Source organism: Macrobrachium nipponense, chromosome 47 (genome assembly GCF_015104395.2).
Source record: "Macrobrachium nipponense isolate FS-2020 chromosome 47, ASM1510439v2, whole genome shotgun sequence".
Taxonomy (NCBI): Eukaryota; Metazoa; Arthropoda; class Malacostraca; order Decapoda; family Palaemonidae; genus Macrobrachium; species Macrobrachium nipponense.
This window is the reverse complement of record NC_087222.1, coordinates 32,172,369-32,199,334: the sequence shown is the minus strand read 5'-3', so window position 1 is coordinate 32,199,334 and position 26,966 is coordinate 32,172,369. Positions and strand designations below refer to the sequence as shown.

Below are 26,966 nucleotides of genomic sequence, written 5' to 3'. Positions count from 1 at the left end.
CTATATATATTATTAGCCCTGTATAAGATTCATATAGGATTATTTCATAGATAACATTTTCACTTCTAGACTTCCTGACTTTAAAATCTCTTTTATTTTATTTTATTTATTTATTTATTTATTTATTATTATTATTATTATTTTTTTTTTTTTTTTCATTGACTACGAATATAAATCACCGGGACAGACAATATGTCAGTAGATTTGGATATGTGTTTTGAACTTTTAGCTTATTTGTCATTACTAAGCGTTAAGTTAGAGTTCAAATCTTTACGCATATCTATTTGGATATTTAATTATCTATGGGTTCGAATCCCACCGCTGCCACCAATATTAGGGCTTGTGCCTTGTATGATAAGGCGCCCTATGAGGTAATGTTAGACTAGCGATAATCTATACGCTAAGTCGGTTGGTATTGCACTTCCATCTTCAATGGAGTGTCTGGGGTTTTGTAGATCACTTACGAAGTCGGTATTATCTTTACGACGATGTGTTAAACTCATGGTTCGGTGAGGTTCTTGTAGAAAACACTAAGTATAAAAATAGATATAATTTCTTCTGAAGTTTTACATGCTGAAGATCAGGTATGATTGTATAAGTCTTCTAATAACGATAGCTTGATCGCTTCTGCCAATGATGATGGCTAATCCTATTCCTCTACATGATAAAGCTTAGGTAAAGAGGTACAGGTCTTCTAATGACGATAGCTAACTCTGTTCCGCTGTCTACCATCTCTGTTACAAGTTATGAAGGAACAGACAGTAGTTCGAACATATGAACATACATACAATGACATAGTTTCATACGAACACACAATCAAAATGAGACACGCTACAGATCACGTAGGCGGTAGTTGTCTCAAGCAGGGAGCTTGGACTAATGTTTATAAACAATTGAATGACTACAGGTGACGGCATGTTATCTTAGCCTACATACTTATTGTATACGTCATCTTTAGCGTCTCTAGTCTGATCACATTCCTGCAAGCAATCTGGTTGACCTCTTTAGTTTTAGACTTTTATATATATGGACTAACATTCCATATTTTTATTATGTAAACACTTACATATGTACATAATGTGGATGTCCCTAGCAAAAAAATAAGGGACAATCCACCAATATGATTCTAGCGGCTAAGGCTAGAGTATTCCGAGTAGCATGGCAATAGGGTGAGGCATGTTGGACGAGATAGGTAGAAAGGAGACCTGGATCTATACTACAACTACTATGCAGTATCAGGAGAAACAATGTTTCCCGCTGCTACTGCAGAAAATTTTAAAGATTCCAAGGACTTTAGATAATGACGTTTAAAGACTGTCGGTGATTTCCATCCAGTATACTTTTTAAGATCCTCAAAGTTCATATGTTGAAAGTAATTAATTGAGGTGGCTACTCCTCTGATGTCATGTGCTTTTGGAAATGAATCAGGATTGGCTTGTTTAATGAAGTAAAGGATCTGTTGTCTGATTCCTTTTACTGATAAAGTGCCACCTTTTTCTCTCATAAAGAGAGAACCTGAGGATCTTGAGGATGTACGAGATAGAAAGGCTCTTAAAGTTGATACTGGGCAGAGAGAAGGATCTTGCAGAAGTGGGATGACTTTCCAAGGAGCCCACCTTGCAAGGGGATCCTCATTTTTAGCTAAAAAGCTACGATCCGGTGAAAGTAGAACTTCTCCTGAGGGGAGGAATTCCACATGACCCGCATCTCTGGATAGAGCCGACAGTTCTGAAATTCTGGCTCCTGAAGCCAGGCTTAATAAAAATAACGTCTTTCTAAGAAGCATTATAAAAGTGCAAGACGAGTTGTCAGTATCTGAGGCTAGTTTGAGGACATCATTTAAGAACCATGAAACTGCAGTAGGCCTTTGAGAGGGTCTAAGTCTAGCACAGGCTTTGGGAATAGATGTAAAGTAAGAATCTGTCAGGTCTATCTGGAAACCCAACTGAAAGATTTTCTTCAAAGCCGATTTATGAGTAGTAATAGTGCTAGCTGCTAAGCCTTTTTCAAACAAGGATCTGAAAAAGGATATAGCTAAGTTAACTGTCATGGTTGTGGTGTTCAGTTCTTTCAGGAAGGATGCTAATTTTTTAACAGCTGAGTCATATTGTCTAATAGTTGACTCTCTTTTATCTGATTCTAGGAAGAGGATGTGGATCAATGTTAGCATCTTTGTTAGCCGCAAACTTCATGAAGTCCATAAAGTTAGGGTCTGGAGAATTCCTGAGGAAGCGAACACAGTCCTCATTTGTACTGATTGTGACAGCTTGGGATTGGGAATCCGTTGAGGTCGGAGACCCAATTCCAAGCAGAGGATACCAGTTGCTTTTTGGCCAGTCTGGAGCAATCAGTGCTACTAGTCCCTTGAAAGTCCTCAGCTTGCTCAAGACCTTCAAAAGAAGATTCACTGGAGGAAAAACATAGATTTTCCTCCACTGATTCCAATCTAACGACAGGGCGTCCGTGGCATAAGCCAGAGGGTCCAGGTTGGGGGCCACATAGCAAGGGAGCTTGTGGTTCGCTTGTGAGGCGAAGAGATCTACTTGGAGACCTGGGACTCTCCGGCATATCCACTGGAATGACCCGTCGTCTAGAGACCTTTCTGATTCCAGAGGGACTGACCGGGACAAAGCGTCTGCTATCACATTTCTTACCCCCGCCAGGTGAGTGGCGGACAGATGCCATCTGTGTTTGTCTGCTAGTGCAAAAATGGCTATCATGACATGATTCAAGTGTTTGGATTTGGACCCTCCCCTGTTGATGCAATGTACTACTACTGCGCTGTCCAAAACCAGTCTTAGATGAGACTTCTTCGGGGGAAGGAGCCTCTTCAGGGTAAGAAATACTGCCATCGCTTCCAGGACGTTTATGTGAAGCTGGCGGAACTGAACCGACCAAGTCCCCTGAACTTGCTTGAATTGAGAATATCCCCCCCATCCGGACAGGGAGGCATCCGTGTGAATGGTTAACACTGGAAGGGGATATTGAAGGGGTACTAATTTGGCAAGGTTCTTCACTTTTGTCCATGGACGGAGCTGATTGCGAAGGATCTGTGGGATTACTGACAACTTGTCTCGAGATTTGGCGTTTGCTCTTGATCGCCAAACTCGATTTATATCTTTTATCTTTTAGCCTTGCTTTCAGGAGGATGTCTGTCACTGAGGCAAACTGGAGAGAACCTAGGATTCTTTCCTGGTTTCTCCTTGATGTTTGTTTGCATTTGAGAAATTGTTTCACAGACTTGGCTATTTCTTTTTTTTTTTCTTTGACCACCGGAATTGACAGATTGTGGGAAGACAAATCCCATTGGATTCCTAGCCACTGAAAACGAGACTCCGGAGTGAGCCTGAATTTCGTTTTGTTTATCTGGAACCCCAGATGTTCCAGAAATTGAACTACCTTCCTTGTGGCTTTGAGACATTCCTCGACCGTTGGTGCCCAGATCAACCAATCGTCGAGGTATGCTGCTACCATTATCCCTTGAGTTCTCAACTGCTGAACTACCACTTCTGCTACTTTCGTGAATACCCTGGGGGCTACATTCAGACCGAAGGGCATCACTTTGAATGAGAACGTCTGATTTCCTAGTTTGAAGCCTAGGAATGGACGGAAGTGTCTGGCTATAGGGACATGATAGTATGCGTCTGTAAGATCGATGGAGGTTGTGACGCCCCCACGGGGAAGTAAGGTCCGTACCTGCGAGATGGTGAGCATTTTGAACTTGTCGCAACGAATGAAAGAGTTTAGCTTTGACAAGTCTAAGATTACCCTTCTTTTTGTTGAGCCTTTCTTTGGCACGCTGAATAAGCGACCTTGAAATTTTAGATGCTTGACTCTCGCAATAGCTCCTTTCTGAAGGAGTTCCTCCGCATAATCTGTCAATTCCTTTGATGGTTCCTGACTTTCTTGTCTTTCTTCGCCGAGAGACGTTTTCTCCATGTCAGTGTTCAGGTGTTCAGGGGCTACAGAGCTGCCCTTGGACTAATCCTTTGTTTGAAGGGTGTCGACCTCTCTTCCTTGTAGAGATCTCCATGCTGTTGAGGAGCTTCAAACAGTTTTGCCCTCCCAGGGAATTCAGTCCCCCTGAGTCGGATGTGACTCTTGTTTTACAGAGCTTGACTTGTGCACCCTAGCCTTTACGAGAGTTGTCAGACAGGGATCTGACCTTCAAGACAGTGTTCTTGCTTACCCTGGCATTGGCAAAGAGAGTTGGTGAACTTCATGGACTTTCCTTCAGTGTTAAACACTTGAAGGGATGAGGATCTGTCATGCTCTAGTTTGTCCCAGAATTCGTAATGAAGACTCAGAATCCATCGGTTCCTGACCCCAGATTCAAGTTCTTTTTTATCCCCTTCCTAGAGGACTTTGCTGGTAGTGATCGAGACAATATACTACTGTGTCCAGTTCGAGTATTGTGGAGCTATTGACGAGGTAATTAGGAGTACTTTCTGAGTAAGAGCTTCCAAGGTTAGGGGCATTGGTCTGTTCCTTGCATTCTGGAAGAGCCTGTCGGTTCCACAAGTACTAAGGGTGGGAGTGTGTTCCATGAAAAACTACATTCACATCCTTCTACCTTCGGGACATTGCCCATGGGTTTATGGACATTTTTTTCCTTGAGTCCTCTGGTGGCCGGTCAACAAGTTGTGTAACTCACCCGGCTTCCCTAGAGAGACAGGTAGCATCTCGCTTAAATTGTTCAGTCACAAAGAGAGAGTGTGAGTGAGTGACTGGCCTCCTTCTCTTCCCTGTATTTTTTTTATACCCTTCCTTGCCTGTAGGGCAGAGGGAAGGTTGGCATGTGATGCTGGTGAGCTATATAATTGAGTACTGTACCCTGTCTATAATCTAGAAGTCTGTAGGTTAGTAGGTGCTTGGCCATCCCCTCTCTCTAGCAAAGGGAGAGAGAAACTGACAATTAAAACCCATTGGTTTTATTATTCTTTTATTGTCTCTGACACGAGGGGTTCATCCAAACCCTTTTTGAATAAATGATGCTATACATGCCCATTAATTTGCAAGGCCCAGAAGACTGGCAGTTGAACATCACATAAGCTCAACAGGTCAGAGGCACAGGACTCCTTCCTCTGCTCTGCATGACCAGGAAGGAGGCCCAGGTGAATTGAGGTACCAGTCAGTTCAGAGATTTACTCAGAATCCTTCCACCAACAAGTAAATCTTTATGGAAAGAACGAAGGATTATATTTGTTTAGGAACAGACTACAAATATTTTAAGTAATTTGTATTTTTCTGAACATGCAAACCTTCAGGTCTTTACATAAATTGCCCACCTCAAGCCACCCCTCATTCTGCAAACTGGGCCAAAAGGTTAAAGTGAAGCATAAGGATGGGGTGGGCGGGACTCCCACCCTACCGTTGATAGTTAACCACTTTATTTAAAATTAAACGGCTGTTTTCCCAGCTTGTGCTGCAATTATATCCATATGTAAAGACTTTCTGGTTTGTGTATTAGGAAAAATACACATTGCTTAAAAAGTTTTGTAGTTATTCCACATTTGCAGCATTGAAAACCAAAAGATCTTTTTACTGTATTCATTTTTATTTATGTATGTATACATTCATGTAGATTTTGGTAGGGCTGGAGTTAAATGTGAATATATTGCCATGTTGCAAGCCATGCATATGCAGATACACTAATTGAGGAAATGCTATAATATGAAATTTTCATAGGTATGCAAACATAAACCTTATATCGTATCTCCCATCACAGCCACCCCTCTTTGTTCATTACCCTACTCACTCTTCTTAACCACCAGTTAACCCATTTCCAACATGCACTGAAAGATACTCCTTCATAAAAAGCTGTGGTTCGTAAAGTTCTGAAAAAATGTCATATTTGAAGAAATGTAGCAGCACATACCTTTCAAGACTGTCATCAGTATTGCTGGTCATAATAGCTACTCTTGTATTGTATCCACAATAACAATCAGTGGAACTAATTTGAAAACTTTCATCTCTCTTCAAATTACTACTCAATTGACCTTTTTTTTTATTATTAATATCTACCGCATCTGTGGATAATATGGTGTTATGTATAGCTAGGTCACATATAATTAAGCAATTGCTGTGCACTGTACCCTTCCTGCTGTTACCCCACAAAACTCTTATGCTGGTCTCTTGCATTTTCTATTCTTGGCCTTTGATTTGTTAATAAGATATGTTCATAAGTAATTTGTATTGTAATGTCAAGCTAAGAAGGTTTACAGATGTGAGGTGGTGGGCATCAATATTAACTGTGAAGCTATTGTTATATTGTTGCCTCAGGAAGGTTTTGACGCTGTGTCTGGACAACGTTTGGTAGGATTGTATTCATGTTTGGATAGAACTATCAAATGCACGCTTTGTTAATCGGTCTGAGACCTTTATGGGAACCTGAATTGAATTTGATCAATTATTTTGCTGCTTCAGTTTTGGCATTATGTTTCCTAACTCTGTGTTGCATTGTTTGATTTCAGATTCTCCCTCAGAAGAACCTTCCTTCCTTCGTCAGTTTTGATTACCATCAGGATTTTGGGAAATGCATGTTGTTTATTTGTACTACATGGAACATTACCAATAGCAGCTCTTAAAGTGTATGAGACAACAGTGAATTATTGTATGCATATTTAACAAATTTAAACAACAAGTAAAATTTGTTTTGAATATTAAGATTCATACATCAGCAGTGACATCTGGTTGTAGTCCTTCAAGATATTGTTCTTAATTTTTAACAGATTTATTCAGTAATTATTTATAATCAAATTTTTGTTAAAAGTTGTGAATTGAACACATTGTCATTACAGAACAGGACAAGACATAAGGCTAAAATGAATCCAGGACATTCTTTAGAATTTCCTTTGAAAAGTGAAACTGAAGGTGAATTATCACTACCTTCCATAAATCAAGAAAACAGCAACTTGGCTGCCTTTAGTGGAACCAATGATGGAGACTTTTTGTCTCTGGATCCATTGATGGACATCAAAATAGAACCAGAGGAATTCTATGAGTCTAATGAAGATGATGAATATTTATATGAAATGAATTCAACAGTGAATGAAAAACATCCACAAACTTGCAAAAAGGAAGTAAAACAAGAAAGAAGAAATATTCACAATGGAGAGAAGCCTTCCAGATCAACTGACTGTGAGAAAGCATTTTACAAGAGAATTAATCTTACAAATGATATTACAAATCCTACCAGAGAGAAATTCATGTGCAATGAATGTGGGAAAACATTTTCCTTGAAACGTAATCTTATAGCTCATATGAGAATCCATACAGGAGAGAAGCCATTCATGTGCAAGGAATGTGGGAAAGGATTTGCCCACAAACATCATCTTACAATTCATATGAGAATCCATACTGGAGAGAATCCATTCATATGCAAGGATTGTGGGAAAGCATTTTCCAAGAAATCAAGTCTTACACTTCATATGAGATTGCATACTGGAGAGAAGCCATATATGTGCAACGAATGTGGGAAATCATTTTCCCAGAAACCACATCTTTCAAGTCATATGAGAATCCATACAGGAGAGAAGCCATTCATATGCAAGGAATGTGGAAAAGGATTTGCCCACAAACAACATCTTACAAGTCATATGACATTGCATACTGGAGAGAATCCATTCATATGCAAGGAATGTGGGAAAGGATTTGCCCACAAACATCATCTTACAAGTCATATGAGATGGCATACTGGAGAGAAGCCATTCATGTGCAAAGAATGTGGGAAAGCCTTTTCCTGCAAATCAAATCTTACACTTCATATGAGATTGCATACTGGAGAGAATCCATTTATATGCAAGGAATGTGGGAAAGCATTTTCCCAGAAATCAAGTCTTACAAGACATATCAGAATCCATACTGGAGAAAAGCCATTCATGTGCAAGGAATGTGGGAAAGGATTTGCCCACAAACATCATCTTACAAGTCATATGATATTGCATACTGGAGAGAATCCATTCATATGCAAGGAATGTGGGAAATCATTTTCCCAGAAACCACATCTTACACATCATATGAGATTGCATACTGGAGAGGAAAAAGAAACAAGGTGCTAAAATAAACCACTTAAGGCAGAGATCTCTCAAATGACCAACTATATAACAGATCAAAATCACTCACAAAATCTGCTCAAGAAAATATGGAAAATAAAGAAAAAATAGAGTAGGGGATGAACAAATGAGTGGAAAATTGGCAGAACAAAAAGCCAATATAAAGGCCCTAGCTTCACAAATATGAAACAAACAACAGAAGATAAAAGTAAAACAGATAAATAGGCAGTTTGGTGAAAATCCAAAGATTGTGTATTGGAAGATTACCAAAGAAAGTGGAGGTATGAACACCACCGAGCAAGGAAGACCTAGAGAGATTTTGGAAGCCGCTGTTTGAAGACCTTAGACAACACCAAGAGAATTCATGAATTGACACCATTAGGCAGAAGAACAACCAGAAATAGCAAATGCCACCAATAAGGTTCACCATCGAAAAAGTAACAAAACAATAAGCATATAATAATTTCAAGACACCAGAAATAGACGAGACCTCAAATTTCTGGCTAAAAAAAGATCACAGCACTACACCGCAATTATATGCAAGCCTTTTCAAGAATAGTAAAAGGAGAAGAATCACCAGAGTGGCTCACAACAGGAAGAACCAACCTTCTCCTAAGAGCTCTGAGACTGAGCTCCCTAACAAATATAGGGCCATCTGCTGTCTATCAACAACCTACAAATGGGTCACAGGAGTCATAGCAGACGAGATCTATGAACATCTAGATAAAGGTAAATATACGGAAAAAGAACAAAAGGGATGCACAAGAAACAAACTAGGTACTAAAGATCAACTGCTAATAAATAAACAATATTAGAAGATTGTAAGAAGAAAAGACAATGGAATCTTAATATGGCTTGGATAGATTGCAAGAAGGCATTTGACACCGTGCCATGCACCAGGATATTCAAATGTATGGAATTATACAACATCAATGAGGAAATAAGATCTTTCTTGGCAGCACAGATGAGTAAGTGGAAGACCACTCTCTGTCTAAGGGGAAAGGATTCCCGAAACTTTGGTGTAAATAAAAAGAAGAAATGATCTCCAGTATTCTCGCTGTCCTGTCATTGTTAAACTTAAGCTTACCAGGAAGGAGGGCCAGACATGAGATCCAAAGAGGAATATTCCAGGGTGACAGCCTTTCACGACTTTTATTCTGCTTGACCATAGATCTGCTTAGTAAAATCTTGAACAACATTAACACTGGCTATGACCTAAGCAAAATCAGAAGCAGAAAAGAGAATAAAAGAGTGAACCACCTGCTCTTCATGGATGACCTGAAGTTGTTTGCTGACTCAGAAGAAAAATTGGAAGAACAAGTTAGGACAGTCCACCAATTCTTTGACACCTGCATGGAATTTGGGTTGGACAAGTGTGCCAAGAGTACAATAAAGAGAGGGAAGAAAGTAACATCAGAAGGCATAAAGGTAGAGGAAGGCATATCTGTTGAAGACCAGGCAGAGAAGTCTGCATATAAGTACTTGGGAATAGAAGAAAACACTGGTATAGAACACAAGAAAGTGAGAGAAAAGGTAAAGAAAGAATACATCAGCCACTTAAAGAATTAACACCAAAGAACAAGATCACTGCCATAAACCAGCTGGCGATACCAATGGTGACATATGGTTTTGGCATTGTAGACTGGCCACAAGATGAGTTAGACAGGATGGATATTAAAAGATTCTCACCCTACATTAAGTCACATACAGACACCAGTGTATGGAGATAATATACCTCCCTCTTGGAGAAGGTGGATTAGGCCTGACTGAGATCAATATACCTCCCTCGTGGAGAAGGTGGATTAGGCCTACAGGGCACCAATAGTAAGTATAGGACAGTACTTGAAAAGCTCTAAGGACAAAAACATCAAAAAGGTTGCCCAACACCATAATGAAGCCCTGAACCAACTAACATCAATAACTAAACAGGATAAGAACTTTGCAGATCTGATAAAAGACACAGAGGATACCAACCAGACCAACAGCAACAATAGCCACGAAAACTTAGCAGAAATACAGTGACAGAGAGGAGAGACTTAAAATGGAAAGGTAGAAAGACCATGGAAGGACAGGACGATTTCAAGAAGAATTGGAAAAGTTACATTGACAAAGAAGAGTCACTTAGATGGATAAGAAATGGAGATCTAGGTTATGATGGAGAGACTGATAATAGGAACCCAAGACCAAGGCCTCCTGACAAACGGCTTCAAGAAAATGCCAGGCATATCAACAATTGACCAGTGTATGTTTTGTCATGCAGTGGTGGTTGAGAGTGTTAGTCATCTGATATCAGCCTGCAAGACCCTGCTTGCAGATGGTCACTACACAAGCCCACAACAAGATCTGTAAATAAATATTGGAAAATATGTAAAGAATACAGAATTGAAGTGAAAGGAAAAGTGTGGGAGCATGGACCACATCCAATCACCTCCAATTGGGCTTTACCATCTTTTATGACAAGGAAATGCCAACAGGAAGATATATAGAAGGAGGTGCTATGAGACCTGATATTGTGATCTGGAACAAGGAGGAATAAACAGCAAAGATTATAGATGTGACAGTAACCAGTGACTTTGGCCTCAATAGAGCTGAAAGGCATAAATAACAAAATACCAAGACCAGAAGAATGACCTGAAAAGCACATGGGAACTGAAGGAAATAGAAAAAAATACCTTTAGTGTTAAGAGCAACAGGACTTATAAAGAAAAAATCTGAGAAAATATCTCCAGGGTATACGAAGTTGCCCAGTATAAATGAGGTGCAGATTGCTGCCCTCAAAGCAATGGTAAACACCTTGAAACGAGCCCTTGAATATAAGGCTAGTGGAATATAGAGGTGCAACCATAGACCCCAGGTTGGTGCCCATTGCACCCGATATAAATTTAAAATTACGAATAACATAGTAAGCCAGAGAGAAACCATATGTCAAAGAAGTTTTTCTCAACCAATTCCTCTCAAAAGACAAGACAGAAACTTTACTTGATCTCTGTTCAAGTAGTTTTTGTTACATGATTTTATTTAACTTGACTCCTGCGTCTGTTTTGAATGAAGGTGTCTCAAAAGGTGTGTGAAAACTCCTGCTAGAAAGAAGTCATATCCTGTATCTGCACTTGGTTTCTAAGAGTTTTTTTCATTAGGTTTTTTCATTAGGTTCATCTTAGAATGAATGTGTTAACTCAGAAGAAAGACATGATTCTTCCACACAGTGTTGAAACAGTTTTTCTCTTGTAGATTCATAACACATGTGAGCACTCATGGAGGATAGATATTCTTCTTTTACACTGCATGTTGTACTTTTGTCTTGTATTCTGCAAATCACAGTCTTTGGTTCTGAATGGTATTCTGCAAATCACAGTCATTGGTTCTGAATGCCAGACTGTTTTTCAGGTGTCAAAATGCTCAAGCAAAGTCACTCATCAGAGAGGATGTTCAGTTGCACTGACAGATTTGTTAATGTTTTGCACCCCAAAGTAAGTTGCACTTGATGTGGAGATAATTATTGTGAACTTGTTTGCAAAATCTATAGAAAAAAAGGCAACAGCAACCTAAGGGACGATAAAAAGATAAACCATATTTATATTTCTATGATCCAATTCATGACCATCATCATTGCTGTTACTCAAAGAAGAAAAGGAGAATCTAGAGGAGGGTCTGAGTAAAAATGCAGATGAAGGCTCTCCATTTACAGTCTTTATTAGATGTCAAGGCAGAGCCAAAGTATTTTGGCCAGAGTGAATTTGATGCAAAATGGTTCTGTAACTTTTATGCAAAGGTAAAATAAATGACTTTTAGGTTTTTCTTACAATTGTTTTCAATGAACACTGTACAGTGCTAGGTTAAGAAACTTTCCTTTGCCTTCTCCACTCCTCGTGTTCGTGTATTTTTTGTATGATTTCCAAATAAAGAATTAGCATTGTCTTTGGCTGACATGGTTTTCTTCCTCTTGTTATTCAGCATTGTGCATATATGCACTTGTATATGTAGTTGTAAGCTTGAATATTTCCATGAAATGTTATTCTTAGTGGAAATAGAAAGGATTGATGTCTTCATTAAACTTCAAAGAAATTTAGGTGCGTTTTTTATTTGATTATTTTTTATGTGTTCTTGGTTTTAATCTTCTACAAAGAATGTGGTACAGCATTTGTAAGTAAATCCTAATGCCTTGTATTCACTCACTAAATACAGTGGACTGTGGAGTATTTTGTTTTAGGTTAACCAGTCTGAAGTGTTGAGACTAGACTTGTTATGTAAATGACTAAAGTAATGCGTTATTCTGATTAGATTAAACCTCTTTTTTATTTCATTTCATTGTATAAACTTTTGAAAATATTGATAAATAATAAAAATTGTTTATACATAAAATTTTTCATTTGACCCCATTAAAACTTTAATAATATCAGAATAATATTCTACACTGCCAAAAGTGAATGAATGCACCGAGTATCTGGTCCCAGTGCACCTCTTCCCAATTGAAATGCATCTTTCCTTTTGGTCCCAATGCACCAACTTCATTCACAGAACAGCTGCCCTTTGGCGAACTGTATAGATGACTATATTCACTTTGCAAGATTATTTTCTTTGATAAAGTGAATCAGTTTAAAAAGTCTGAATAAAAACAGAATATTACAAAACCAACAAACACATCCTACTATGAGGGAAAAGTTTGAAACTTGACTACCTTACCAGGTAGCTACCTCTTAATTCAAACTGCAAGTCTAATTGTTTCTGTAGCTGGTAGTTAACCTCTAAAAGAAATGACTGTGCTAACTACTCCTTCGGGCCTGTGGTGGGTGCTCAACAAATTGTGTAGCTTACCCAGCTCCTTTATCAGGACAAGGTTGCATCTCTTCTTAGATGTGACTAGCTTCTCTTCTCTGCCCCTTCATCCTTCTGCTTCGGGGCAGAGAGTGGATCCGACCGTCACATGCTGTAACTGATGACCGATTCATTTAGGTTTTGCAATGGAACAACCATTCTATTTACCTTTCCGAGAAGAAGACAAACCCTCTGCTTATATTGCCTTACTGTTTTTAAACTCGGATTCATCCCAACTTGACTTTGTGTGGGGTTATGTTTCTTCCTTCATTCGAAAAAGCCCAGAAGTCTGGCAACTGATCACACAGTCTCTACTACAATCAGTTCATCAGAGACAGACTTCTTGTACCTGAAGATCTCTCGAAGACTGAGTTTATCTTGATGCTTGCATGGTTTCTGCATAACGAAGTATGGGAAAAAATATCTAAACTATTATCATGACACTTGAGTTGAGGAGGAAGTTACCAATGCCTAGTCCAAGTGCCTAATATTATCCCAAATAGCTGAAGGTATGATTGAAGGCATATTGACAGCAGACTCGGTATACAGTAATAAGCCACAAATAATTTAGACCTCAGCAGACCTGATCCGAATGTCAATATGAAACCAAGTTGTATCTTGTTAAGAGATTTTAAGTTCTTGGCGTTATTACATTTATAACATTTAAAGCTACTTATTATCCCTTGCCATACGGGTGTCAAAGGCAACCCTTGTCACTTTGTTTCAGAACTTCAGTAATGAATGAACATTGTAGGTGGTAAATATAATCACTAGTGGATATTGACATGCTAATTTACACAATAACTAAATGTTGAGACTTTAGTTTTACTGTCCTAACCTTCATTTAACCACTAGTGTCACCGGTCTAGTTGGTCTTCGTGAACAAAGCTGTGTGGAAGGTCAAGCGTTGGAATCAGGTACCTATTTCAAAGCCATATTACGGCCCTCGTGTTGAGTTGGATGGAATGGAGTGCCTAACCAAAGTAGGCAATTATTGTAGAGAAGTTTTTTCTGATGGGTTTCAACATAATTTGCACAATTCAAGATTAAAGTCCTTTTAAGATGACTACATAATAACTGACATATGCATGGAGTTCTGCGGCAACAAAACTGTTCCTTACTACCTGTCATTATACTTGCATGATGGACACAATTGTACTGTTTCTCCCATCGCCTGCTGGTTCCTGGACTTCCTGTGGTCTTTTCTCAGGCTCTGGCATACTTGACCTTCAACTAGTATCGTTGATATTAACAGGAACATTAGAATTAAGATGTTTGGCCTGTGACATGACAGTTGAATGTGTCTAAATTTATGTATAAAGCTAAAATTGTCGTAGCACCTGAAACTCATTTGTGTATTCGGTCAGGAATATCTTCTCTCTCTCTCTCTCTCTCTCTCTCTCTCTCTCTCTCTCTCTCTCTCTCTCTCTTTCTCTCTCTCTCTCTCTCTCTCTCTCTCTCTCTCGTTTTGATAACAGTTTCTGTATTTCAAAGTTAAAAACCCTTACTACATGAAGGAACTTACGCTACTAGAATCTACATAAATTATTAAGGAACAATTCTACAGTAATTAAAAGCTGAAAATGGCTCATTGTAAGGTTAACTGAATAAAGCAAAATGAGCGTAAACCTGATATTTCAATTGACATATTTGAAGGCGGATTTTCTCCTTATTTCGAGCTGAAAATAAGTTAAACAAAGGAAATGATGCTTCCAATAATTGGCGTAGATTAATATACAAATTAAAAGCTGAAGAAAAGAAGCCAGACAGAAGAAAGTTAGATAAAGAAGCGAAATGAGCATCATCAATCTCCCTCTATGTTTCCATTGGCGTTTTGAAGGCTGATTTCCCCAATTCATCTGATGCCTCCCGATTTGCTCTAGTCTTCTTCCAACTGCTCTCTCTCTCTCTCCTCACACTTCATTCCTCCCACTTGATTGGTCTCCACTTCCACTTCGCCATCAATCCAGTTTTGAATGAATTACTGTCGTTCTCGTCCTGTCGGAAATTCGTCTGCTGTCTCAGTTACTGAACAGTGTGATCAGGAAGCCTAGAAAACCATTTATTTTACAACAAATACCTTTCTATTCATTATGAAAGTAGTGTTTCTATATATTGTTTATATAGAAATCCTTTAAAAATAAAAAATATACAGTATTTTATAGACTTAAGCATAAAAACAATTTTTTTTAAACATTCCCAGTGGACAACGAGTCTAAATTACAAAAGGACAATGAGAAGAAATTTTTTAATATATAAAATATGTAATATTTTCATACAAATATAGCTGCTATTGTTTATTTTATATTTATGTCTATATTTCATTGAAGCCTATTATGTATCAAAAGGGTTCGAGTTATGTGATTTGTGAAAACTGCCATTAACGATTTTCCTATATATTTTTACTAAGAATTTCCGCTAATCACCTGATAGGTAATGAGTCTTCATGATTTCCATAATCTATCTTGTATACCAAACGGAGAAATATTTTACGAATGAGACTTACTTTAAATCATGGATGATATTCTGTATAATTATAAGATGCTGTTAGTTGGTTTAAACATCATTATTTGATATACTTTGATATGCTTCAAGATGTGGGTTCATATTTATATTGAGTACCACTTTATCTCCCATATGACGAATTCAGTGCTAAATATTTTAGTCCAGTTTCCCACTCAATGACGTCTTGGATAGAATAAGAAGACTTGACAAAATCTCCCAAGAATATTTGAACATTTTTAATTGTGAAATTTTTACAAATGCCACTGAATTCTATATGATTTAATTAAAGGTAGTACTACATCCATTAAGGGTTAAGGAAAGTTTTTTTTATCGTTTATAATATTCAAATAATTCGTAGGCATTGCACGCTTATGCCTATTTAAAGGATGCATTTCATGAGTGAAATTTCACTTGACATATTGAGTGACATTATTATTGCTGTATTTTTGTTATTATTACTGTATTATGTATTTTTATTATTATAATTTTTTTTATTACTATTACTGAATTGGTTACTCATCATGATTCTTGAAAATATTCAAGTAGTATGTACTGGCTATACATATTATGAGGTTTTTGTTAGTTAGCTGACTATTACTTCTGAGAAATCTATAAAACATTCAAGAGATGAGGCTACTTAGACATCATAATAAATTGTTGCTACAATCTATTTAGGTTAGCGAGGAAACCATTATAGAATATGGTAGTTGGGGCTTAGGCCTATGGGGAAAAACCCATTTTAGACTATGGTATTTGAAACTTAGGCCTAAGCTGACATCTTAGAATGTTTAAGCCCTGTATAATAGATTACATCATGTTTTATACATATATCTTAATCACTAAACTGCCTATTAAATAAACTAGTTTCTATGTCTCTGTTTTCTGTATCAGTTTCATACGATAAAGGTGCAAGTCTTTATGAATATTCAGGGAGTCTTTATCAGTATAAATTGGGTCCTTTAAAGGCCTGATGCATTGAAATGTATGGGCCTAATTGACTCGGTACCCCATAGTAGAGATGACAACGACCTTCAAGTCTGCAACGCCATGAGATGGAAGCGCCCTCAGATGTTCCTAATCTCTCTCTCTCTCTCTCTATCTATCACTTTTGCTCTCTTTTGATCTGTCTCTCCCTGAAAATCTCTCCCCTCACTCTCTATCCGTCAGTCTCTACTTGTCATCCTTCTTATGAATATGTAATATTATCATGAAGAAGATAAAATCATCTAATGACATCATCTTCCTCATGACAGGTTACTGTGGTAGTGTTTAACACTCGCCCCAGTTCTATACCGACACCTTTTATTTAGGTGAGCGAGTCAGAGACTTCTGACATGTCCAATTTAGCAGTTCTCTGGTATCATAGCAATATTTTACTAGAAATAGTGCTAAAGAGGACACATTTCACTGGGCGACACGGCTTCCTCGCCCAGAAATAGATTTTTCCTACGTCAAAATCCCTTTATTATTATTATTATTATTATCATCATAATTTTTAGATGAATTAGATTTTTATTTCTTATTCTCAGAGTGATTCTCTTGTATTCAATATTATTATTCTTTGTCTTTTGACAAAGATTTTTTCTGCATACTATATCATATATTGGTGGTCATAGTGATCTTGGAGAGTGATACCTTACGTGAGTAATTCATGCCTATGCTTTTTCTTTAACCCTTTGTGACCTGGTAGCATCAACTGACAACTATTTATAGCTTTAGGGTGATTTTCGGCTGTCGTCCCATGACGATTGACATTTCACGCCGTACAGTTTGATTGAATTTTGAATGAAAAATGTTCAAATCCTTCAGTGGGCCATAAATGACTTCTGGCAATTCTTAAGGCAAACAGAAACTCTAGAGTAGCGAGTCAGTACTACTTACAGAAAGATTAGTCCACTTGGGAAGGAAGTCTGCTTGTGGTCAGCACGGGAAAGCCTTCTCTGTTAGGGTTTACCTCACCAGTCACATGAACTGCCACACTGGAGTGAGGTAATTCAGCAGTAAGCTATGTGGCAAGCACTTGAAAATCACTGAACACATATGGATGCACACCAGGGAGGAGCCTTATAAATGCGGGGTCTGTTAGAAGGCGGCATTTGCGCAAAAGTCTCTCGTGGTTGAGCACGTGCGCGTACACGCCAGAGAGCATTCATGAGGAACTAGGTGGAGAGATTATCCTCAGGGAAATAATCTTTTAGTATAGACAAAGTATACTGAAAACTATAAAACCATTGCTATTGAATGGAAGTTAATTTATGGACTCTGAAAATTTTAAGTAGTTTATTCATATTTAATAAAGTGAAAATATCAAATGCATAACACAGGACTCTTCCTCTTAAAGGATCAGCTTCTCCTCCATACCTGTATTGGAAATACGGAAAATATACATATAAATAATAAAGCCTTAGAATATTAATATGAATTGATATATATAAGAAGTGTACTACAATAAGAGCTTATAAATAGGAATAAGTAAACATGTTACCTTAACTGTGAGTAGTTCAAGGACAGAAAAACTAAGCCAGATAACCATATAACAATGCTGGATAACCCTATCCTGAAAATGGTGTAACACCCATATAAGTTACCTATACAAAGATTCTTCAATTGTGTATTTTAACTTTTTATAACAATGAAAAAGAAATCTAAGCTTACTACTATGTACAATATTATCAAGAATGTCACCTTCAGTAGAGCCTCAGAACCACTGTAAGGACAAAAAAATCCTTCAGTATAAAAAAATTTAATGAACAAATATAATCGTACCTAACCAATTGCAGGCAGCAGGAAAGTCATTAATAAGCAGCAACAAAGGCTCAAAGAGATGACTACGATTGCCATTTAAGTATTTGCCCTTACCATACAATACTTGGTACTCACCGTACTTCATCCAAGCAAGAAGTGACTGATGCTAATGCTTCGGAGAATGTTATTATGTCTCGACATGAGTAAGATGAGGTGAAGTCCGAGACTGTGATGAACAATAAGCCGTCGGGGCCAGAGCACATCCAGGTGGCCGCAAAATATGGAGTCTCAGGAATATTTATAAATGACTCGTGAGGAACCCTTGACTCTCAGTAATATTAGTAGAGCCGTAAATATACACCAGCCTTGTCGATGACTCGTTACTAAGGAAGACCGATTCATACTGAAGACTGGCTCAACTGAAGACTCAAGACTGGCTCAACTCGACTGTCCTCGGTTTGACAGCAATCTATCCTCTGTTATCATCAGATCTTGATGCTCCCTCGGAAAGAAATGATAGAGAGAGAGGAGGAGTCAAATAATTGCCAATACCATTGTGGCTGCAGGAAGCACAGTAGGCTGTACCAAGTATTTAAGTAATAATAAACAAACTTGAACAGTTACGGATCCTTTCTGCCACTTTAGGAAAGTACACCAGAAATAACTGGAATTCTGTATACAGACAATCTATCAGAATAATCTGCTTAATTCCAGACGAGATACTTTGTAGAATCTCACAGAAACTCACTCCAAGGAAAATCACTCTTTTGAAGGTCATTCTGCGCCGCTGGTTAAATCTATTTTATGAGGATTGCTACAGGTGTAAGCCCAGGGAGCCCGACTTTCTTGCAGTGTCACAGAAGATAACGACATTTATAGAAATGCACCTGGAGAGGTGCAAATTTTTCCATTATCAAGATTGAACATCATCTTTCCATCTTTGTTTAAATTCATACATCAGATTTACCAACTACTTGGTCAGACTCAAAACTAAATTCTCAAAATATGGGAAAGCATTTCATCGCCAGCCTAATAAAATGTCAGATAGACATGGCTGAGAAATATTTTAAGTCCAACATTGCACATAATTCCAGATATTCATCAGTCCTCAGTAGAAAGAGCAGCAAGGGCGTCTGTTCCAGGTAGAAGCTTTTTTTTACCAGAATCTGCAGTTTTTGCTCACAATGCTAGTCAGGCTGCTGACACAAAAATTGCATCACTTACTAGTATGAGGTTTTATACTTGTACTCAGTTTGCTACGGTTTTTTTTTTTTTTTTTTTTTTTTGGGTTTTTTTATCTAAGTTACAACTAAAAGGTGAAATTCGTTCTGCTGAGCCCAGTTGTGGAATCATCTGATCTCCAAATGTTTAAGAGGAGCAAATTCTGAATCCTTCTCTTTCTCTCTCTCTTTGCAGACTGATTTCTCTTTGGAGCCCTCTTTGGTTTATTAAAGCCTGTCGACTATGTCCGTGAGGAATATTCCTTCTGCTGAAGATTTAAAGAAAGAAAAAAATGTGGTTCTCTTGTCCCCAATGACTAATTGACTTATGCTTTGTGTTGTCCAGCGAAGTTGTGATACCTTGAACACCTCAAAGACTGTATTATCTCCGTTCTCACTTCCTTCCTTCAATCCACCTTGAGACTCCTTTCCTTCATTTTTTATTTTCTGAATCTCTTCTTTTATCTTGCTGTCCACCACTCCAACTCCCTTTTCATTTCCTTCAGCGCTGAATTGGCTGAAGATGTGTACTCCAGCGCTTATCCTTTTAGCCTAAATTCCAGGAATTTCATTAAAAAACACTTTACTGTCCTTTATTTTAACCTGCTGATTGTGTAACTAATAAAACTGTCTGTTTTTCCTTCATTGAAAAGGTTTTTAATAAATTTCTTGTACTCTGCATTATTTCTGACTAGGTAGGCCGTTCTATTTAACCTCACATAAACAATTTTGTGGAGTGTGAAAGGGTCCCATGCTTGGGTCTTCAAATTCATCATGTAGTACCTCAGGGGAACCCATCGGTTACATTCTATCATCCACAGTTTGCTTCGAAGGACTTCTCTAAGCTATATTCATCCCCCGAGGTGACACAAAGATCCAGAAAAATATATTCAGGGGAGGTCGAAGTCTTTATCTACATTTTAAGCCGCAGATTGTCTGCTGAAGACCAAACAGGAACAGGGAACATTACCAAAAGCACGATAGAATAAAAGTAACACCTCAGTGTATCAAACTTCTGTGCTTGTCATCCACATTATTATCATTATGTTTTGTTTGGTACCATTTTAAAAGTGATATGATTTAAAATAGAAGGTTTGTTTCTTTACAGACTTTTTAACTTTTCAGAAAGCCAGACAACCCAAAGTCTCAGTTAAGTTGAGGTGCTACTGCTTAAGGGATTTTGACGAAGGAAAAATCTATTTCTCGGGGAGGACCTTTGTCGCCCGGTGAAAAATCCCTGTAGCTCATTTTTCAAGTATAAATATATCCTTAATTTACCAGAGAAAAGGCTAGCATGGTATGCTGAAGTTACTACCCTCAGCGCGAGCACCCCAAGGGGCGTCGGTATAAAGTATAGGGGCGAAGTGGAAGCCACTACTCACAGGTCCTCTGCCAATTAGAAGATTCCTCCTCCAAAATCCCTCCACGGTGGGAGCCGTTACAAGCGTCACCCACCTTGCCTTCCTCTTGCTACTACTACTAATACCCACGCGCGTCTTTCATTCCTGGAATAGACCCCCAAGCTTGGATTGGCCAAGGGTGGGGAAAACAGAAAAGAAGAAGGAGAAGGGCTGGGTTCACCGGGCGACACAGGTCCTCCCCCGGAAATTGATTTTTCCTTCGTCAAAATCCTTTTTCTGGTTTCGACCTGTGTCTGCCAGTGAAAACGTATCAGAGAATTTCCATCCAAGCTAAACAGATACCAAACCTGTGTATAAACAGGGGTTAATGAAACCTAAGGTTCATTTGAAAATTAAATCTAATGTTCAATAATAAGGCAAAAATTTACTTATATACTACTTAAACTAGAACTTAGACTATAACTTAAGACTAGTAAATACAAGAAAATACAATATGATAATGTACATTTATGGTATCTGAGCGAACTGGACGGGTATGTACAGACAGTTTCGTAAAACCATACGACCGATGTCTCAATACTATATACATGTTCTGATGGCGGGATGGTCAAGGCCCAGCCCGGCCCGGAAGAGAGAGGTTGGTAGGGAATACAAGCGAGTCAGGTAGGAAGGGGAGAGTATTAGGGAAAGAATTAACAGAAAGAGCTAGGAAGGGAGTTTGTAAAACTCGGTTATTCGGGGGAGACTATGCTCCCTGCAGCCACTGCTGAGAATTTAAGGGCCTCTAAGTTTTTGAGACAGTGGTGTTTAAATACTCCTGGAGATTTCCAACCCACATAACTCTTCAGGTCCTCAAAGTTCGGATGTCATGGACGTGTGGGACTGAATCCGGATTGGCTTGTTTAATAAAGTACAGTATTTGCTGTCTAATACCTTTCAGAGAAATTGTCCCACCTTTCTCTCTAATAAACAGAGGGCCTGAAGTTTTTTGGGAAGTCCTAGCTAGAAAGGATTTTAGAGTATTGACAGGACACAATGATGTATCCTGCATGAGAGGAAGAATTTTCCAAGGAGTCCACCTGTTTTGTGGGTCCTCGTTCTTAGCCAGAAACTGCTGATCGAGGGATAGCAGATCTTCACCTGAAGGGAGGAATTCAACATGGTCTGGATTTCTGGAGAGAGCCGAGAGTTCAGATATTCTGGCACCTGAGGCTAGGGCCATTAAAAATAAGGTCTTCCTAAGAAGGGTTAAATATGAGCATGATTCATTATTAGAGTCTGAGGCTAGTTTAAGGACATCATTCAGAAACCAAGAGACCGTCTGAGGGCGGTCTGTTGGTCTCAGACGGGCACATGCTCTTGGAATCGAAGAGAAGTATGCGTCTGACAGGTTAATATTAAAACCTATCTGGAAAATCTTCCTTAAAGCTGATTTTATTGTAGTAATGGTACTGGCGGCTAGACCTTTCTCAAATAGAGATCTAAAAAATGAGATTGCCAGATTTGTGGTCATCTCATGGGCATCCGAATCTTTTAGAAATTTGGCTAATTTCTTTACTGCTGAATCATATTGCTTAATCGTTGAATCCCTTTTATCTGATTCTATGAATAGGATGTTTACAGGATCAATACTAGCATTCCTCTGAGCCGCAAACTTCATGAAGTCCATAAAGTTAGGGCACTCAGAACTCTTGAGGAAGCTGACACAGTCTGAGTTTGTACTACCTGCGTCAGTTCCGGACGGGGAAATCCGTTTGGGCCTGAGATTCAGTTCTAGAAGAAGCGGAAACCAGTTGCTCTTTGGCCAGTTGGGTCCCACTAGTGCCACTTGTCCTGTGAAGGATCTCAGCTTGTGCAAGACCTTCATCAGAAGATTCACTGGCGGAAAAAGGTAAATCTTTCGCCAGTTGTTCCAATCTAAGGATATCACGTCCATGGCGTAAGCTAGAGGGTCTAGGTTGGGAGCCACGTAGCAGGGTAGTTTGTGGTTGGCTTCCGTGGCAAAAAGGTCTACTTGAAGATCCGGGATTTGATTGCCAATCCAATGGAATGATTTCTCGTCCAGAGACCACTCCAATTCCAGTGGAGTTGTCCTGGAAAGGGCATCCGCGATAAAATTTCTTACTCCTGCCGGGTGAATTGTTGACAGGTGCCAATGATTCTTCTCCGCCAATAAGAATATCGCCATCAATACATGATTCAGTTTGCTTGACCTGGAGCCTCCTCTGTTTATGCTGTGGACTACTACTAGACTGTCTGAGACTAGCCTTATATGAGCCTTCTTGGCTGGGACTAGTCATTTTAGGGTCAAGAAAACTGCCATTGCTTCCAGAATGTTGATATGAAACTGGCGGAATGTTTCCGACCACATTCCTTGTACCTTCTTGTGTTGAGAATACCCTCCCCATCCACTTAGAGATGTGTCCGTGTGGATGGTTAGAGACGACGGAGGGAATTGTAGAGGTACTGACTTGGCTAGGTTCTGGCGTTTCGTCCATGGACGGAGCCTTTTTGTCAGGATAGGTGGAATTTCTTAGACTTTGTCTCTGAGTTTGATGTTGGCTCTCGTTCTCCAGACTCGATTGATATCCTTCAATCTGGCCTTTAACAGGACCTCCATCACCGACGCAAACTGCAGCGAACCTAGAATCCTTTCTTGGGCCTGCCGAGAAGCTTTCTTGTTCTTGAGAAACTGTTTCGTAGCATTTACTATTTCTTTGGCCTTCTTGGGTGGGAGAGATAGCTCGTGTTTGTTTAGGTCCCATTGGATTCCCAGCCATTGGAAGCGAGAAGCCGGGATGAGCCTGGATTTCTCTCTGTTTATCTGGAACCCCAGGAATTCCAAGAATTTCATTACCTTGGCTGTTGATTTGCGGCACTCTTCGACGTTGGCTGCCCAAATGAGCCAGTCGTCTAGATAGGCTACTAACAGTATGCCTCGCATTCTTAGTTCTTGAACTATCGTCTCTCCTAGTTTGGTGAATATTCTGGGCACAATGTTGAGCCTGAATGGCATGACTCTGAATGAGTAAGCCTGTTTTCCTAGCTTGAAGCCTAGGTACAGAGAGAAGTTCCTTGCTATTGGAACATGATAGTAAGCGTCTGTAAGATCTATAGAGTTGGTGACGGCCCCACGGGGAAGTAGCGTCCATACCTGCGAGATGGTCAGCATGCGGAACTTGTCGCAGTGAATGTATGAGTTGAGACGGGACAAGTCCAGAATCACTCTTCTTTTGTCTGAGTCCTTCTTTGGGACGCTGAACAGACGTCCTTGAAATTTTAGGCGTCCCACCTTCTTTATGGCCTTTTTCTGGAGGAGATTTTTGGTATAGTCTATAAGGTCTGCCATAGTCTTCTGATAAAAACTGATTGGTGGAGGGGGCCCTTTCTCCCATTTCCACCCCAGACCTTTCGAGACTATACTGTGGGCCCATGGACTGAAGGTCCATCGGTTCCGGAAGAGATATAATCTCCCTCCTACCTGCGGACTCTCACTGGTTGGATGCAGGTCTGGTGCCTCTACCTCCGCGGAAACCCCTACCTCTTGATTCGCTTCATAGCTGGGAGCCACCACTGGCCCTGCTACTTCTGGCATGCCTATTATAGGTGCGAAAGAGGTCTCACGCTTCATAGGTGGGGTTGAAGGCTGGGGAGGTCACTATGGCTGAAGAGGTAGATGGCTGTGGGGCCGGAGGAGTTTGTACTAGGACAAACTGTTGGTGTGGGAGCGCCTTAGACATTGACGGTTTGCCAACCTGAGATACTGGCACCGCTTCCATTATTGTCTGTGGACGAGAGACCTGGTAAGGATTGTACCTCCTTGCCTTCTTCTTGGTTCTGACTTGGTGTCCGGGCCCCTCAAACTGTTGTTTGAAGGGGAGACCCCAACAAACCCGAAGACTCTGGTTGGCTCTGGATGCCTCTTGGAGGATGGTGTTAACCTCTTCTTTTGGGAAAAGGTTTTCTCCCCACACTGATGACTTTATGAGCCTATTAGGCTCATGTTTTATAGAGGCAACCACCAGGACGTGCTTCCTACAAGCTCGTCTCACCACTGTAAAATCGTATGGGTCCGCCTGGAACGTCTGCAAGAGCGCTTTCGTCAGGACCCTGAATACTTGCTCCTCGATATATGTGGAAGCTACCAACTCCGCCACAGTGATGGAGTTGATTGATCTTGCCAGTCTGGTTCTTGCCTCAAATTCCGTTTCTACCAAGTGGTCCGGAATCCTAGGCAGCTTCTCTGAGAACAGGACAGAAGCGCAGTCTGGATTGAGTTTACCTGTAGTAAACGTAACCAGTGCGTCCTTCCAAAAGTCCAATCCAGTAGGCAAGAGAAGGGAGGTAGCCTCCGTCTCTCTCAGCACTGGTAGAGGTTTATCCTCTGCCGCAGCTTGCAGCATCAACTCCGTCACCTTAGACGTACATGGTGACAGAATACCGTCCGGGGTCACAAACATTGTAAAGCTGCCTTTATGCGGCATCAACTTTATGTTAATGCAACCCCATTCAGAGAGGGTGCGAACCCAAGTAGCTTGGGCTTGTTCCCTCGGGAAGATCACTGTCTCCTTCAGGACTTCATCCACCCTGACTAGCGAGTGTTTTGCTAGTCTAATGAATCCAGGGAATGGAAACTGAAGCCCCTCCGGAAAGAGTTCAAAATCCTCGATCGGGCGGGTTCCGCACCCTTCAATCATTAGCTTCCCATCCGAGAATGGGACACGCAGTGCTAACCACCATGGATTTTCTTTGTCAAAGGGAGGAAGCTTAGATGCATCCGGCACCATCATGGATAGCGCTGGGGTCCTGGAGTGGAGGAATCCGGTTAGCATTTCCTCTAAAGGCCTGATCCTCTCGGTCAGAGACGTCAATGTCTGGCCGGAGGTGTCTGAGACTGAGGCGAGTCGTATCGACTTAAGCCTCTGATCAATCACTCCGCTAACCTTCGTTAATAGAAGGTTAGTGAAGGCTTCTGGGTCGAATCCAGACTCCGCCGCCTTAGGACCGGTGGTCTTTAAACTCAACCCCATAGTAGGGGAAGGGTTCCTGGCAGCAGGCGACTGTGCGGAAGAAGTCGACGGCTGTGGGGCCGAAGACAACTCCGTCACCGCTGGCGGAGCTGGCTTAGTTCCCTTTCGTAGGGTTTTTGATTTGAGAGTTTTTACTTTAGGAGCGACAGAAAGTACTCCTTCACAAGGAGGGGTGGGCCTAGAGAAGCCCAGGAAAGAAGAGGAAGAAGAAGGAGTAGGACTTAGGATAAGACTCGTCTTGCTTACCTCCCCACCTACCTGTTCCTCCGTGACCATAGGCTCCATGTTACTGTTTATGGCTGCCACTTCCTCCATCAAGTCCTCCTGGTCGTCGGGGACCGGCATCATTGCCATCCGGATGGCTTCAATGAGGGGCTCGGCCACGTCCGCCGGAACCGCCGTGGTGGCTGTGGCTCCCTGGAACAGAAGGGAGCATAGTCCGGCATCCAAAATGTAGGGTTTCCCCTTCAGCGCATTCTTGCCGAACCCGCAACCCATTTATTTCCTGAGGGCTACTCTCGCCTCATGCCGAGCGTCTGGACCAGCCTGTCCGGGAGGAACCTGAATTAATATTCTACCTGGAAATAGAGTCTGTATAGCAACTTGTTAAGTCATTATAACAGGACTTGTATTTCAATGATGCAGCGAAGTACTTACCTGCTCATCATTCATGACTGACACCATCTCGTAGCATACAGTGCATGCATCGGGGTGCCAGTTTTCCAACTGGACAGCACAGTTAGCATGCGAACGGCACACTACGTGGCCGTACAGTTTGCCCAGAGAGGCAGGGCACCTCTCTGCCTGGCAACGAACCATCTGTAAATGGAATTTATTTATGAGTACCGAACTTCGGCTTCGAAGATAACTCTGAAGAGAGCATGCACCTTAACTAAGATATTGGGTCATGACTTATTCACTAATAATTTTCAAATAACTACAATGAATAAAGAATTTCTTTGGGTGTATTTGCCTGATCTCGATTCCGTCCTCAGAGGTTAGATACAGGTTCGTTATGTTGGATCTGAGGTCCGCCGGTGCCGGGTAGGGGGAAAAATGTTCCCTTCTCTGTTGCGGTCGGCTGAGTCAGAAGGCTACGTATTACCGTAGCCGAAAACTGATCTACCTTTCTTCCCCACCGAAGCAGGGAATAAGGACAAAATTAGAGCTTTGGCAATACCGTGTAATGCTCCGTCAACAAGTGTGAGAGTGGGTCACACTCCATCGGTACCTTAC

At 40.3% G+C, this 26,966-nt stretch overlaps 1 protein-coding gene across 1 annotated transcript in view; it reads left to right on the top strand.

Annotated features, from left to right (window-relative positions):
- Nucleotides 1–10,682, top strand: part of LOC135204844 (zinc finger protein OZF-like) — a 167,721-nt gene extending 157,039 nt beyond the window's left edge. Inside the window, exon 2 of the mRNA XM_064235054.1 lies at nt 6,474–10,682. Coding sequence (XP_064091124.1) covers nt 6,825–8,060 — 1,236 coding nt within the window. The 5' untranslated portion in view covers nt 6,474–6,824 and the 3' untranslated portion in view covers nt 8,061–10,682. The remainder of the gene's footprint in view (nt 1–6,473) is intronic.
- Nucleotides 10,683–26,966: the final 16,284 nt, after the last annotated feature.